At 39.8% G+C, this 16387-nt stretch overlaps 1 protein-coding gene and 1 non-coding gene across 3 annotated transcripts in view; both read right to left on the bottom strand.

Annotated features, from left to right (window-relative positions):
• Positions 1-360: 360 nt before the first annotated feature.
• The window catches only part of atp7b (ATPase copper transporting beta), a 66578-nt gene continuing 50551 nt past the window's right edge, over positions 361-16387 (bottom strand). Inside the window, exons 9-21 of one of the 2 annotated variants that reach the window (XM_085150442.1) lie at positions 15804-15895; positions 15592-15719; positions 14763-14917; positions 8253-8387; positions 7983-8177; positions 7352-7534; positions 7095-7278; positions 4032-4172; positions 3793-3935; positions 3519-3722; positions 3324-3441; positions 3048-3150; positions 361-2538 (exon numbers count right to left, since the gene is read on the bottom strand). In XM_085150442.1, coding sequence (XP_085006568.1) covers positions 2256-2538; positions 3048-3150; positions 3324-3441; positions 3519-3722; positions 3793-3935; positions 4032-4172; positions 7095-7278; positions 7352-7534; positions 7983-8177; positions 8253-8387; positions 14763-14917; positions 15592-15719; positions 15804-15895 — 2064 coding nt within the window. In that variant the 3' untranslated portion in view covers positions 361-2255. The remainder of the gene's footprint in view (positions 2539-3047; positions 3151-3323; positions 3442-3518; positions 3723-3792; positions 3936-4031; positions 4173-7094; positions 7279-7351; positions 7535-7982; positions 8178-8252; positions 8388-14762; positions 14918-15591; positions 15720-15803; positions 15896-16387) is intronic. The other variant, XM_085150439.1, reaches the window with a different exon arrangement.
• Positions 4657-4730, bottom strand: trnai-aau (transfer RNA isoleucine (anticodon AAU)). The gene has a single exon. It is a non-coding gene; the product is annotated as a tRNA-Ile (tRNA).

The raw sequence follows: 16387 nt of genomic DNA, 5'->3' as shown, positions 1-16387 counted from the left end.
CCCTTCTAAGACACAGTCAGACCTGAAAATACATAAATAAATGAAGCTATCGCCTTCTCATTGCCTGTCAGAGGGTTTTCTCCAAGACCTTTGACACTTCCCCGAGACCAGCAGACTGTGTCTGTATATGTATTTCTCTGACCTAAAAGTGCATCGGCCCTGAACCTGGCACGATTACAGACCAAAAGCTGAGCGAGCAACAAACTCCCCAGAGTAATCTTGCAAAATGTGCAATATATTTTGACATGCTATTAAGTCAGAAGAGATTTGTGCAGGAAGTAGCTACAACAATGAAATATTACAAAACTGAATGAGAAGGAGCCCTTCACAGTCAGTAATGTAACATAAAAAAACATTTTTTTAACCAAATACAAGCAGAAATCTTACAAGACTGTCTTTAAGACCACAGCACTAAGACTGAAGTCAGTAAACCGTGTTGTGAAACAATGACAATGCCAGCCCTGCGTTTTTTGCAAAAAAATTGTCCTCATAAAACGCACTGTGAAAAAAAGGACTGTACTGAGCATCTCAAAACAAATTTGCTTTGCTTTTGAGTTTTTAAAACACATTTAATATCTCTTGACCTTTTGAAGGGGTCTGGATCCCATGTTTGGTTCCACTGAGTGTTGACAAACTTCTGTTCAGGTTTGTAGCCACCAGTTTTTGAAGACCTGTTTTTTAAGCCTTAAGTTTTGACACCAGACATGGATCTGACTTTGAAACCATATGGTTACTGATTGATGAGTTGTAATTGATAAGCCAGACCACAAGATATTTACTGAGAGCTTAATAATGTATGGTTTGTTATCTCACAGTGCATAACCTTGGAGGATTACAACCACGACTACAAACACTTCAAGCTGGCAAAGTTGGCTAGTGACAGGATTGCAAGGATACCAGAGGCACTAAAAGGAACGTTTACAAGGTGGGACGAAGACCTGCTGTGATGTATGGTTTGGAGACAGTGGCACTGCCAGGAAGCAGAGCTGAGGATGTAAGATTCCCATCAGAAGGGACAAGAATAACAGACATGAACCGGTCCCTAGGGCTGCGAGAGTGGGGCCTTATCCACTTCACCTTACATTAGTATCGTGTTCTCAGTCCCTCTAAGTTTGCTCCAAAACGCAGGGTTGGAGGAAGGGTTGAAGCAATCACTGAAGACCTCACGGGATTCAAAGTAGCGTCATTTCAAAAAGCTCCTACAGAGAAATGTGCTGACACACTAGCAAAAAGATTTATTTGTCAGTTATGTCAAAATAATTTTACATTGTGGACACATACAGCCCACTTTGACTTTAAGTGGGCCAGACCTGTGATTTTAAGGTTTTGTTCCTGATAACCAAAAAGAAATGAATGAGAGCAAATTACATTTTGTGAGCACCAGCCTTGCTTCTAGACTCACTATAATAGGGAGCTAATTAGTAGCCCTTTGACTTGTTCTCTTGGCAGGCGTGAATAATGACATGAATAAAGGCGTACCAGGTTACAGCTGTGCTTTTCCTGCTTCCATACGTCAGACTGTCGTAATAAAAAAGTCTATTGTGCAGGCTAAATGCGAGACACGAGTCATATTTATAACCCTGATGTCCATATATCTACTCACTCGTAATTAAGCTCAACAAGATGTGAAACTAACTATAGAATCCATGTGTGAGGTCATTTGATTAATGCGCTCCATTAATTAACCCTGGCACAGTGTGAAGCAGATATGGAAAAAAAGGAAGGAAAAAATACTGCACTCCAATTTTTTGTCTTCACGTCCGTGAAGCTTTACTGGAAAATATCCCACAAGGTAAAATGAAAAGAGTAGTTTTTTCTTCTCTGGAGTGTTTTTATTTTCTTCTTGGATTTGGTGGAACTTAAGTTGCATTGAGAATGTGCAAATTTGCAAACAAATCACAAAATCAGATGAAACGGATGAAGAGATTTTTACACAGAAAATGATTTCCCTCTATCAACACATGCATTATTTATAAGCTCTCAGATCCACACTCTCACTGACGGCCTTATCCGAACATTAGCTTTACTCTGACTCGTGGATATTGTAAAAGTCGATTTGCACCGAAGTTATTTGTCTGGAGGATTTATGTGACACATAAGCAAACCGACTTTATACATGTGGCTTCAGTAAAACTTTAATGTTACATCAAAATAAAAGAGCACTTTAGGTTTGACAATTAGTGTATTTACATAAATACTTTTTTTTTTAGTCATAAACATGAGTACCAGGTAAAAAACATCTTCCTGTTTTCCCTTTACAACACGTTGAGGACGTCTGCAGTCTGGTGCTCCAGCAGGGAGTAGCGGTTCTGCTCCTCAGCAACAACCTTAATGGACGCCCCTTGACTGGGTGAGCGGCTGGAGAAGCCGGGTGGAGTCATGCCACTTGGGTTCCTCTGTTCCCGAGTTGCGTTGGGGAGAGCGGGACTGCGCCGCCGGCCGTCCAGACCCAGATGTGTGCTGATCTGAGACGAACGAAGGCTCCTCATTTGGCCTCTAGCACGCATCTCATAGAGCTCCACTGAGGTTTTCTTGTACCTGGAGGAAATACGGGGTGATTCATTTCACTACTAAACTCAAGCACGAGTGAAAACAGACCAGGTATGCGAGAGAAGGGAAAACATAAGTTTCATATCACATAAAGTTTATTGTGTTCATCTGGACGCTGAGATTTCAGACAGATAAATGTTTTTAGTCTGAGCTGACTGCAGGTTTCCCCACTGTATAAACAGTATATTTACATAATTAATGATACTGGCACCACTGACTAACTAACAATGGGCTGTGAGGTCAGTGTGAGGTCAGTTTCATGATCATGATCATGATCAAACTGAAATAGACTCATCCGACCACGGAATATGTTTCCAGATATCTATTGTCCAATTTTGGTGAGCCCCTGTGATGCACGATGTATCATCTTAATTTCCCTCACAGGGGTCAGTCAGGCACCTCCAACAGGTCTGATTTAAATTGTGGCTGCTTTGTCCTGCTGTTTCCTCCCTAATCTTTAATATAAGTGTAGATAATGTAAACGCAGATGGACTCACATTTTCAGCAGTAAAGAAGACAGGACCACTGAAACTGATGAGGCGGCCATTGCAGCTGAGCCCATCCAGGGTTGGAGCACCAGGCCAACGGGCATGAACACACCTACGACCAACAGTTCACATTTGAGAAAGAGGCACCTCAATGTAATCCACAATGTGCCAGGATAAGAATAATTTCTGATTTCATTTTGGATTTTGGCTTCCCAAAATATCGAGCTTGCACGTTCACCTTGACTAGAGTCCGTTATTGGTTCAGGATTTTACTGTAGCTCTCACCTGCAGCAATTGGTATTCCAACAAGATTGTAGAAGAGAGCAAAGACAAAGTTGATCCTTATCCGACGCACCGTCTTCTTGGACAGCTCGATGCTGGCCACTACATCTAGCAGGTCATTCTGCAGAGCGCGAAAAGCTTCAAGTGAGACAGTTTAAACGAGCCAACGTATCTGCACACAGACTATCTGCCACCTACTCGGATCAAGACAATGTCAGCCGCCTCAATAGCCACATCGGTGCCTGTCCCGATTGCGATGCCGACGTCGGCACGGGCGAGGGCGGGGGAGTCGTTCACGCCATCTCCCACCATGGCCACCCGCAGGCCTCGTTTCTGCAGTTCCTGGACTTTTGCCACCTTGTGTGATGGCAGCACTTCTGCAAATACCTTTCTGATCCCCACCTGCAGCCAATCAAATGCTTTGATTACATGTTAAACATTCAGGTAGATTTTAAGAGTGTGCAAGTGTTACCTGTGCTGCTATGGCTTTAGCTGTGCGCCTATTGTCTCCCGTCATCATCACCACCTCAATGCCCATAGTGTTCAGTGTATGCACTGCTAATGCTGACTCTGCTTTCACCGTGTCTGCGATGGCTAACATTGCACACAAAACGCCTACACACACACACATACACACACACACACAAACAGCATAAGATGAAGTTTAAATGTGGCACCAAAGCCACAAAGAATACTTTGTTTTCCCCTCACCATCTATAGCCACCAGTATGGCTGTCTGCCCTTTAGTTTCGTGGCTCGACATCGCGGCATCCACATCTGCTCCTATGTGGTGGCCATTCCTCCTCATCCACTCTCTGTTTCCAATCAGGACAGAATAAAACAGCCCTTCAGCTGGAAACAGAAGAATGTGATTAAAAACAATGACTGCTTACAGTTACACCTCACTAGCACCAGGTTGGACGCTCTTTGCCTTCAGAACTGCCGCGATTCTTCATGGCATAGATTCAACAAGTTGCTGAATGGTACTCTTTGTGGTCTTCTGCTGCTTTTGAGATGGTCTTCTGCATACCTTGGTTGTAACGAGTGATTATTTGAGTTACTGTTGCCTTCGTCTAACTCAGTGAATAATTTCCCCTTTTCAGACCATTCTCTGTAAACCTTAAATATGGTGATGTGGGAAATATCTGAAAAACTCAGACAAAAAATCATGCCACGTTCAAAGTCACTTAATCACTTCCAAACTCTGATGCTCAATTTGAACTTCAGCAGGTCACTTTTTAACATCGCTGCCAACTGAACATGCATAGCTTGAAAAAACAAAACAAAAAACTAGCCAGTGCCCGGCATCTACAAAGAACTCTTCCTTGTGATTCTGTGGCCAGTATGGGGCTTGAAACCATGACCATGGCGTTATTAGCACCACGCTCTGACTATCTGAGCTAACTGGCCTACACAGTCTGAAAAGTTGCTCTTGGAACGCGGGTGGATGATCACAGCGGTTTCCTGAGGGGTTTAACACTGTCTATTAATTTTAATTAATAGACAAATGCTTCACTACCATAAACTTCAATAGAATATTCTGGTATCTGTACTTGAGTAGTACTACATTTAAAAAAATATATCTGTACTTTATACTAGAGATGGCACGATACCACTTTTTTATGTCCGATACCGATATCTTAAATTTGGATATCTGCCAATACCGATATGAATCCGATATAGTGTGTTTTTTAATCAATAAAACGTTTTTTTTTTATATCTTGCTGCATTTTGTATAAGTTCATACTCAGGTTTAAATAAATAACAACACTAAAGCTATTCTGTTATACCTGTATGTAAAAAATACACTGCGCCCAAAATATTTCATAGTTCAGCAAAACTGATCAATCTAATAAACTTAAACCTACTCCAACCTTCCTATTCTGGTATTTTAAAGAGTACTTAGCAGAAATATTAAGCAACCTAACTAATAGGGTTGCAAACTCCCAGCAAAAAAAAAAATAGGGAACCACCCCCCACCCTCCACCTCATGATGCTTAATCGATGTAATCAAATTTAATTTGATGCAGGGGGAAAAATGCCCAGAAATAAATTATTTTTCAAGAATAATTAAATAGATTCAACATCTTTCTTCAACAGAATTGCAGAATTCACAGATGGTATCTTCCCAAAGGAAAAAGTACTATAGCTTACTAGGGTATATTAGACTTAACAGTTACTATATACAGTAATGGACTTCTATACATTTTACATCAGATTAAAACTTTGGGTGTAAGATTCAGATAATTATTTATTAAAAACTAGACATTTTAAATGAGAATAAGAAAGAAAAGCATGTCTTTGTGCCCCCTTTTCCCTGTTCATGCCCTATCGGCCCCCCTGGCTAAACTTTGCTACATCCGCCCCTGCACAGTTACCAGCCGTCAGCTGCGTAGAAAAAGATCCTGCTGTAGAAAGTAATAATAAATAAATTCTAACAACAGCTTATCAAGCTTAAACATGCTGCTGTTGTTCAGCCGCTGGTTTCCTCTTTCTGGTGAGAAGTGGGCTAAAAACAAAGAAGAGAGACGGACTCGGGACAGAAAAGCCGATCAGCTGATCATTGATCAGTTTCACATTGAAGTAGGAGAGGGAGAGAGAGAGAGGCAGTCGCTCCATATATCGGTTGTTAAGCTCAACGTGGGAATGCTTTACAAACATTCAGAGATGAACTTACACACTTGCTTTACTTCTCTCTGGGAAAACTTCCTCGGAGATGAAATGCTGGTTTGGTAGCGAGGCTACAAATACACACAGCCGCTCTATCACGTGATGCATACTACTGCTACGTGCTACGGTTATGAGCCGAGTTACGTTGTGTCGCAAGTTTTGTGAGGTGCTTTTTTGATATTTAATGGATCGGATTACATTTTTTATTTCTCGCCGATAAACGATCCAGTAATTTGGGTCAGTATCAGACCGATACTGATACGTAATATCGGATCGGTCCATCTCTACTTTATACTCCTTACCTTTTTCAAAAGGGGTTCATGAATTTATACTCGGGGGTGAAACATTTCTTTAAGTGGCCGGTTATTACAAATTACCTGACAACTATACACTGTGTAAGATAAAGACAGTATAAATAGTATAGTGTCAGTGTAGAGGATGGACATTAGCCATGATAGCTGTGAAACATCTGCTGACATCTTGTTGAATTCAGTTATGTGCATCTGCAAAGAGCAGCAGGTCAGCTGATCACAGCCTGTACACTAAGAAAATCTACTGAAGCTTATATTAGAAATTATTGTGAGTTGTGATTCTATTCCCCACACTGAGCCACTACAACCAATTTCAGGTTTCCCCACCTGCTAAATCCCGGTGCAATCCTTGACTGTTCTCATTTTCCTGTTTATGTGTGGAACCAAAGGCACCCTCTACAATGTAGGCAACAGAAAAACGTTTTGTTTTTTTCATTCACTTTCACTGCAGGGGACCTACATAGCAGATCACACTGAGTACATTCATTTAAATTTAAATTCAAATAATTTTTGAATTCTTGTGTACTAATGTTATTTTATTATTATATTAACACAGCACAAGGTTCAGTTACCTTTGTACAAAAGTGGTTAATAGACTACTTTTTACTTTTGTACTTTTAGTACATTTCAGAGCCTGTACTTTTATACTTTTACTTGAGTAATAAAGTTGCTTTAGTACTTCAACTTTTACTGGACCTTACCCAGGTATTTGTACTTCTACTTAACTAAAAAAAATCTGTACTTTTGCCACCTCTGCTTTGAATAAAGTTTACAGTTACAGTTTTTTTCTGACCTGCCGAGGTGGACTCTCCTGCAGGCAGCATGCTGCTTTCTTCAATAGTAGCTCCCGGCAGCAGGAATCGCTCCTCGCTCGGCTGCAGCAGCAGATGTTCCATGCTGGACACCCGGCAGCTGATCCCACAGCCGGGCACGGCCTGGAAGTCCTGGCAGCACCCGAGGACATCAGAGCCCAGCTCCTGTCAGAAAGTTGATAAAAAGTCAGTAAAGTTTTCTCCTGAACAAAAAGGCAGGCAGAAATAGACCTCTCACCTGTTTGCAGTGTTTGGCAACTGCTATGCCTAGCGGGTGCTCGCTGCTGGCCTCTGCGGTACCCACCACTGCCAGGATCTTCCTCAGGGGCATGCGGGCCACTTCCCACAACACCAGGACTCGAGTCACCCGCGGCACGCCGTTTGTAATAGTGCCAGTTTTATCAAACATTACCACACCGATCTGATTGAGACACATAGAGGTCAGTGTCAGGTTTAAAAGGGTTTCTAAGAGGTGCCTTATTACACTCTGAGCACTGCACTCTAAACATTCCTTCTCAAGATTACTTGATATTATTATTTATTCGATTTTTATAATGTATTTATTTACTTTTTTTTTTTTTTTTTTATAACATATTTGATCTCTGGTTGGAGGGGCCCATTTCTGCCTCAGGCCCCAACAGATGCTAGAATCGCCCCTGGCTGTAATCAAGCAGCAATGCCACATGGTGTCACCAGTTAATTAGAATAGAGGCCAACTCAAATATTGAAGTGAATTGTTACATTTCTGTGGTTGTTCCAGCTCTTTTCTCTTTCATTTATTCTCTCATTACAGACATATTTTCTTTCTACCCGCCTCAGTGTTTCTGCAGTTTAAAAAAAAAGCATTAAAGGAATCGTAAGGGTCTCGCCTTATGCGCCATCTCCAGCGGCTCGCCTCCTTTAATGAGGATGCCGTTCTGAGCGCCGACCCCTGTGCCAACCATGACCGCCGTCGGAGTTGCCAGCCCCAGAGAGCAGGGGCAGGCGATGGAGAGAACGGTGATGGACGCCTGGAAGGCGAAGCGGACGATGACCTCTGCCTTGGAGATGCTCTGGTTGTAACCCTTTGAGGAGGAGAGTGGTGTGATCAGGCTACAGCTGTTTTTATTCACACACAAGTCGTCTGCATGCACACTTACCAGGAAGTTCTCCTTCACAATGTCGAAGTTGACAAAGCCAATGGCCAGCCACACTATCAGTGTTAACAGGGACACGATAACAATGAAGGGCACGAAGTAGCCACTGAGTCTATCTGCAAACTGCTGGATGGGGGCCTGAGGAGAAGGGAAAGCAAAATTAGTCTTTATTCTCTTTGTAAAACATTAATTCTAGTAACTTTTCTTGTTTGAGAAGAGTATGTAGTGCATGAAGCCCTTTTTTGTATTATACATGCAGAAATTATTTGAAGGAGTTACCGTAGTTTTCGGATCATAAGCTGCTACTTTTTTCCCACACTGTGAACACTGCAGCTTATACTGACATGCGGCTAATGCATATTAGTGATTCTTGAGATAAGGGACAAAACATGTCCGGCAGATAAAACCCAATTTTGTGGTTAAAAATATGCATACAAGTGTTAACCCAACTGCCTAAAAGACAAACCAAGGCAATGTTTATACAACAAAACTATGATTTTGCATTTTTTCTAAATATATATTTATTTTAAATGGTACAATACATTACCAGTACCTTAAAAATCCAGCAGGTGTGATAATATTAAAATACAGAAAAAAAAATTAAAAGTAATGTAAAATTAAACATCATGGCTCTCATCACTAAGTATTTAAGTCCCTTATATAATATCAAAATATGCAATTGAAAATTTATTTTTAAATATTTTTTAAGTGATTAAAATCGTGTCCAGAGTTTTTGTCAACACCGTCAGATTTTTTTAAAAGTACAAAAAAATCAGGAATTATTGTGGGTAGCTTACACTCTGTGGACCCCTTTACCACTTCCTGTTTGATACACATGCCATGAGGTCACTGCTGTGATAATTAGTTTGTTTTTATTTCATTTATTGCACACCTTTTTGATAAAACTCTGTGTCACAACCATAGTGCGTCAACACCAAAGTTGATGTAATCCAAGATTTATTTATTTTTTCTTGTAAAAACAGTCAGCGATCACTGTCAGCCTAACCATCGGGAACCCTCACATTAACTTTTATCAAGTGGAAAAAAGTTAGCATTCATCCTCCAGCTTCACTGTGTTTATGGTATGCTAACACAGCTGTGTCGCTAGCGATCACATAGCACATCACTATATACCAGCTAGCCCAACTTCAGTAACCTGACAATAGTCACTGCTGTTTAGTTTTCTGTCTCCATTTATGTTGGAAGTGGTAGCAAAGCTGGTGTATCATGTTCAGGTGGAAACAAGCAATCTAACTTCTAACTCTGTTAAATTTCATATACTCTGTTTTCATGGATGCCTGGATGTTACACCTGGTAGAGCCACACACTGATCATTTTATTAAAGATGAAAGAATTTAGACAGTTTGTAACTCTCAGTGATGCCGCAGAGTTCCTTTGACTTTGGGATCTGCAGCGGAGTTTGGACCTGGAAATGGCTAATGACATCAAACTTAATGGCTGGATAGCATTTCTATTGCTTAATGCATAATTGTGTTGTGAATATTTATCCTTAATCTGTGACAAGGTTATTATTGTTAACGAAAACTAATGAAATAACGAAAACTAGAAGTGAAAAAACATTTTCGTTAACGGAAATAAAAATAAAAACAAAAAAAGGAAAACTAACTAAAACTGGAATGAGTGTTCACAAAACTAACTAAAATTAACTGAATTTATAGCAAAAATGTGTTTAGTTTTCATTGATGTGTGCGTGTCATACACAGTGTTGGGGAGTAACGGAATACATGTACCGCCGTTACGTATTTAAAATACAAAATATGAGTAACTGTATTCCGTTACAGTTACCGTTTAAAAAGGTGGTATTTAGAATACAGTTACTTTGTTGAAATAAATGGATTACACGGTGGTACTTTCCTGTTTCATATTGTGGCAGGTCAGGCCTGTTTGGGTTTTGTTTGACAGGTACGTTCTGTTGTTCCAGGCGGCAGCGTTACGGTTGCCATGGTTACAGGGTGACGCTCTCTCTCTGCGTGTTTCCTGGGTGAGAGAGGCCTTTTTGTTGTTGTGCTAAGCTAATAGGCAGAATGCTACAGGTATAGCTCTAAAGAATGTAGCATCATAGGCAGTGTAGTCCGTGCTGCAGGGAGAATGGACTGCCATACACGTTATGTGTCTGTGAGCGAGGGAGGGAGAAAAAGGAAAAGTACGAGCTGTCATCGAGCAAAAACGGGAGCTGGAAGCATGTAAATATAATAATAACCATTGCAGCCAAGAAGAGTGCCTGACGAGCCCAGTTGTAAGTAAGCTATTAAGACTCGACTGTACACTGTGTTCGTGTTTTCCTCCAAAAACAATAAGTTCTGTTGGAGCAGCCTTTCAACGCCTCTCTCTGTCTCTCGCTAGCAAAGTTGACCCAGACAACAAAGTAAAGCTAGTTTTCGGCTACGAGCCCGACACAGAACCGTATTAGCCAGAGGTCCCTTTACTACAGTTCGGAGCCGCGGACCTTCAGTAACAGTAATAAATCACAGCAATAGTACATTCATGTAGTTGTAAACAGCATGATAATATATTAAGTAATCCAAAGTATTCAGAATATGTTACTCTCATTGAGTAACGTAACGGAATACGTTACAGAATACATTTTGGGGCATGCATTCTGTAATCTGTAATGGAATACATTTTAAAAGTAACCTTCCCAACACTGGTCATACAATAGTCAAGGGTGAAAATGGAGTTTAGTTTCCAGATTTTTTTCTTGCTGTGTCTCATTATGCCAGCAGGTGGCAAGTACGTTAGTCGAGTCGAGTCGTCTGTGTTGCTGCTCCATCCACGCGCAGAATCATGTCAGGAAAAGTCGGAAGAAAGCGTCCAATTTGGGATTACTTCGAATATGACTGTGTTTTGGATAAAGCAAGTGTCTTGTAGTGGAAAGAGACAAATTATGAGGGACATTTCTAAAGGGAAAAAAATCCCACAAACCTTAAAGTGCACTTGAAAAGCTCACACAAGAAGGCTAACCTAGCTTACCTTGAGAAGGTAAGGGAGCACACTCAACCCTCATCCCCAGAAAACAGAAGCTAACCCCAGGCAAGGCAGCGTGATGCATCCTGAGACAACAGGACTGGGATATCTACACAACTGTGTGAGTCAATTACCTTCAAAAAGTTTATCAATTCACTTGAACCAAAATTACGAACACCCGGTGCTGCGAGAGTTAATAGTCTCATTGGGGCCAAGATATACATTTTATAGTTGCCTGGTATCAATGGTTGTTCATCTGCCTTTATTTATTTATTTATTTAAAGAACCCATAGGTGGAAATGTGAGTTGTCTGTCTCTGCATGTTAGCCCTGCGACAGACAGGCGACCTGTCCAGGGTGCAGGGTATGGTAGCTGGAATAGCAACATACCCAAGGATAAGCAGAAGAGAATGACTGATATGATGAAACTGGGATTTTGTTACACTTAATTATTGCAAACACAACTAAAACTATAACTGAAACTAATCAAAACTAAACTGAAACTAAGGATTTTCAAAAAAAAAAACTAAACTAAACTAGCAAACAATTGGTAAAAACTAATTAAAACTGATATAAAATTGAAAATATGAAGTCAAAACTAAATAAAAATAAAAACTAATGAAAATTTCAAAACTATTAAAACCCTGATCTGTGAAAATGCATAAGGTTCAGAAAAATTATAGTAATTACAAAATGGCACATTTCAGGCTAGAATAGCAAAGGGGAACCTGTCAGTAGAGGAACGAAAGAGAAGGAACAGGGAGTATCAAAAAAGAAAGAGAGAAAACATTAACAGCCAGCCTGAGTTGAAGAAAGAGTTTCTCATAAAGGAAAGGGAAAGATGGAGAAATAGAGTGAAAGGGGGAAAAATAAAGAACACCAGTGATCTGAAAGGAAGAGAAAAAAGTCAGAAGAGAAGGTTTTGGAAACAAGCACAGAGAGACAAAAGGAGAGAAAGTCCAGCAGGGTCTAAACACACAACCACAGAGAACTTTAGGAATCAAGGAGTAGTAGGCAGCTACTTGCTGGTGAACTATTAAGATGTAGAACTTAACATGTGCAAAAACAGAATTGTTATGATGTGTCTTGTGATATTACAAAGGTTGTTAAGGTTTAATTGTCATTTTGAAAGAAATAATATCTTGTTTTCTACTAGTGTGTCACCACCGTCAGCACCTTGTCAACTCCATAATATGGAGTTTTTGTTTATTTTTCTCTTTTGGAGAGCCATATAGTTTCCTCCCTCATGATCTTCCAATAAAAATACGTAATTTTCTCAATAAATGTGTAATTTGCATGCTGCTTAATATGATTGTTTCTTATACAGATTAAATACAATCTTCTGAAAATATGTATGACTGTAACTCTAATAATAAAAAGCCGAAACAATCTTACTTTTAAATGTGGTATAATTACTTTGAAAACATATGTGCATAAACAATATAACAGAGAAGCTGCTAATAGTAAAAATAGCTGAAACAACTTAATTTAAAATATATATTTTTGCATTTCTTTGTGTCTGACGGTGTTGACAAAAACCTTGCACTTCTCCAGCAAAAACATAAATTATTAAAAAATGTTACACCTGGGAGATTGTACCAAAACATGATGAGACAGCCAAAACTTTGTGTAACAATTATATGTAAATATGTTTTTGAAAAATCAAAAAATATATTTTAGAAAATTAAAACCTGTTTTGTCCCTAATCTCAGGAATCACTGATATTTTTTTTCATGCAGCCAAAAACATTTTGCCTGGTAACAGTAGACCAATAAAATTGATAAGTAGTATATATACAGTATATATTTTTACCGGTTGTTAAGAGACGTTGTAATGTTGTTTGTGCACTGTTCTGTAAAAAAACCATAAGCAACGTAATTTCTGTGTTACTGATACGTACGTATACTTAAAGGTAGCCGTGTTACAGGCGCTGGTGGAGGAAAAAAAGCATTTGCAGTATGTATTTTTGTATGTTACCATAACGTTTATGTTACCATGTTTATGTTACCTTACGGATTAAATTAAACGTTAAAAATCCTCACGTGTAATATTTCTGTGTAAATATCTCATATTACAAGTGAAACGCATACGGCTTAAAATCCGGTGCGGCCTGTACAAGTACAAAATTGATTTTCTTTCTAAAATTAGAGCACGCGGCTTTTAATCAGGTGCGCTCTGTAGTCCGGGAATTACGGTACATTAAGAACAGTGAGTGACCTTTAAAGGCAGCAAGTGGCCAGTATGGGGGTTGAACCCATGACCTTGACGTTATTAGCAACACAGTCTAATCAGCTGAGCTAATTGGGTAACTCGAAGACAAAGCAAAACGTCTAAATGTGGAAAAGTCTAAATGACAAAGGAATCCAAAATTTTTATCCTTACTTATTCACGCAGAACCAGGGGCAAAATACAACATAGTTTAGTGTTAACAGTCTCTTTTTGTGAACAATCTCTTTTGAGTGTCTACAGTGTCTGCACACCTCGGTAGCAGTAAGCACTGCCTTCATCATAACTACACTGTAAAAACTCAGCAACTAGAACTTTTCAACCATGCAGGACTTCCAGCCCTCCAAGAGCAGGTTCTTTATGGAACTTTATGCATTTGCCACACTGTCCACATGACAGCCAATCATATTACAGTAAATTTATCACTGTTAGACAACCATACGAACTGAAACGTGACCTTGGTTTCTTGGTTCATCTCTTGAGTTGGGAGCCTGTTTATGCTTGAATGATTCATAGTACAGTGTAAAGTGGCTTAACAAACAAAAATAATAAATTAAAAAATTTCCTTTAAAAATGCTCAGGTACAAGGACTGGACTGAAAATGAGTCCAAAGAAACAGTTTAAAGAGCTTCAGAAAGCTGGAGAACTATTCCTCAAGAAAGTCTGTAAGCTATTAAGGGACTGCTGCAAATATTCCATTTGTGTCATCCGATCATATAAAAACAGTCCAAAATGCGGCGGCCCGCCTCCTGACTGGTACCAGGAAATTCTGCTCTATTACTCCTGTTCTAGCTGGCTTGTACTGGCTGCCCATAAAGTACCGTATTCAATTTAAAATATTACTCCTTACGTTCAAAACTATTAATGAATTAGCGCCAAGTTATCTTAGTGAACTTCTCAGGCCACATACTCCTGCTAGAATACTTAGATCTGCTACTCAACTACTTCTGACGCAACCTAGATCTTGGCTGAAGTCTCGGGGTGACCGTGCGTTTGCTCTGGCTGCCCCGGTACTGTGGAATAACCTCCCTCTCGCTATCCACACCTCTGATTCTATTGCACTGTTTAAATCACGACTAAAGACCCACTTATTCAATCTTGCCTTTCCTTCTAGTTAACATTTCACTTATGATTTTACACTATGCACTTTTATGCTCATTTAATTCCTTGTTTGTTCTGTATCTGCTGCTTCTCCTATGTATCTATGTATTTATGTATGTAAATAAAGTTTATTATCATTATTATTATTATTAAACACATGTAAGTAACCTTATAGTTTAAAATTGTGATTTTTATAGCTTACCTTAGAGGTCTGTGCCTCTTCGACCAGTTTGACTATTTGTGACAGTGTTGTTTCAGTACCAACGTGAGTGGCCTCCACCAGAAGGGCACCGTGAGCATTAATCGAGCCGGCAATCACCAAACTGCCCACCTTCTTACTAACGGGCATTGGCTCACCTGACAGAAAGAGAGGTAGAAAAATTGCAACAAGTGACCGAATGATGGTGTCTCAGTCATCTTCTGCCTTTTGTGTAACTGTGGTTTGTTTCTGCTCCAGAGGTCCTTTCAGAGGCTCAACTGCTCAACCACTCTCTGTTGGATCACTGGCTTTCACTCATTCTTCTTCACCCACCAATCACCCACCAGCTGTAATTAAGAACTGGCTCTCTCGAGCACTCTTGCTTGTTACAGCAGTCCAAAGTTGTGGCCTCAGACTCATGAAATTTTGATATTTCTGATTAATTTCCCTTTATCTTTTTATGCCAGTATTCTTAGTTCTTTTTTTTTTCTAGTTCTGGTTCCTAATATATTGGTATAAAATCTGATTCTTTGATTTTCTATAGGTTGGATCTAAAAAATGCCAGGTGATTCTTTTTATTGAAATGAATGTTTTTTCAAACCTGCATGCAAAAAGAATTTTACCTACACAAACCAGACATCTCTGATTACATTTATAAGACTTTATAACTTAATTACACAAATGTGACCTCTGGGACTAAAGATCTGCAATGCATGCCACTTGTTCTGCCACACAGAGACGGAAAACTCACAGAAATTAATTCTAAATTTGGCTTAAGATGCCTGAAATCCAAATTCAAAGCCAAGGATTCGCATCATTCACTCGCTCCTACCTGTAATCAAGGACTCATCTGCCATGGAGCTCCCTTCAATCACTTTCCCATCGACTGGGAACTTCCCTCCAGGGACAACCTTCACAATATCGCCCCTCTGAACGAGCTCCACCAGCACCTGCTCCTCACTGAGGCATAAAAATGTTTTTACAGACACACACGTCATGTACCACAGAGGTGATGGTTTTATTTATTTATCTTACGTGTCTCACCTGATGATGGATTTGTCAGATCCCAAAGTGACCACAGTGGCGTCGGTGGCTTGAAGTGACATTAATTTGGCCAAAGCCTCTGAGGTTTTACTCTAAGACAGTAGAAACAGCACAGGAGAATGTATTGTTACAGTCTTAAAACAAAGATGTACTGCACTAATGGTATGACCTCATACACCCTCCTGTCTACTAAGTATGAGCGTTTTGAATTGCTACAGTCACATGGTTGTATAGTTACCGCAGAAATGTGAGAATTTGTATGTATCTAGGTTATATCTGCATAAAGTAATTTTGCAAGAAAAATCTGTGTTCCCAGATTTTCACAAGTGTGCCGCTGAGATGGCGAGAGAAGAAAGTTCATGCTCTCCTGCTGGTAAATATGCGTATAAAGAATGGGCCTTCTCTCACTGGTGTTAAAACACCTGCTGCTAGTGTCCCACCACAAAGACAGGAAATTAATCTACAGCATTTCATTTCTGAGACGGCTCATATAAGAATGTTTTAGTTTCTTTGTGTTTTTGTCCAAGCCAGAGTACAGAAGCTTATGATGAATCAGTTAGTAATAATTTCACATATATAGATGT

This window comes from Neolamprologus multifasciatus, chromosome 23 (assembly GCF_963576455.1).
Source record: "Neolamprologus multifasciatus chromosome 23, fNeoMul1.2, whole genome shotgun sequence".
Taxonomy (NCBI): Eukaryota; Metazoa; Chordata; class Actinopteri; order Cichliformes; family Cichlidae; genus Neolamprologus; species Neolamprologus multifasciatus.
The sequence above is the reverse complement of the archived record's forward strand: the minus strand, read 5'-3'. Positions and strand labels throughout refer to the sequence as shown.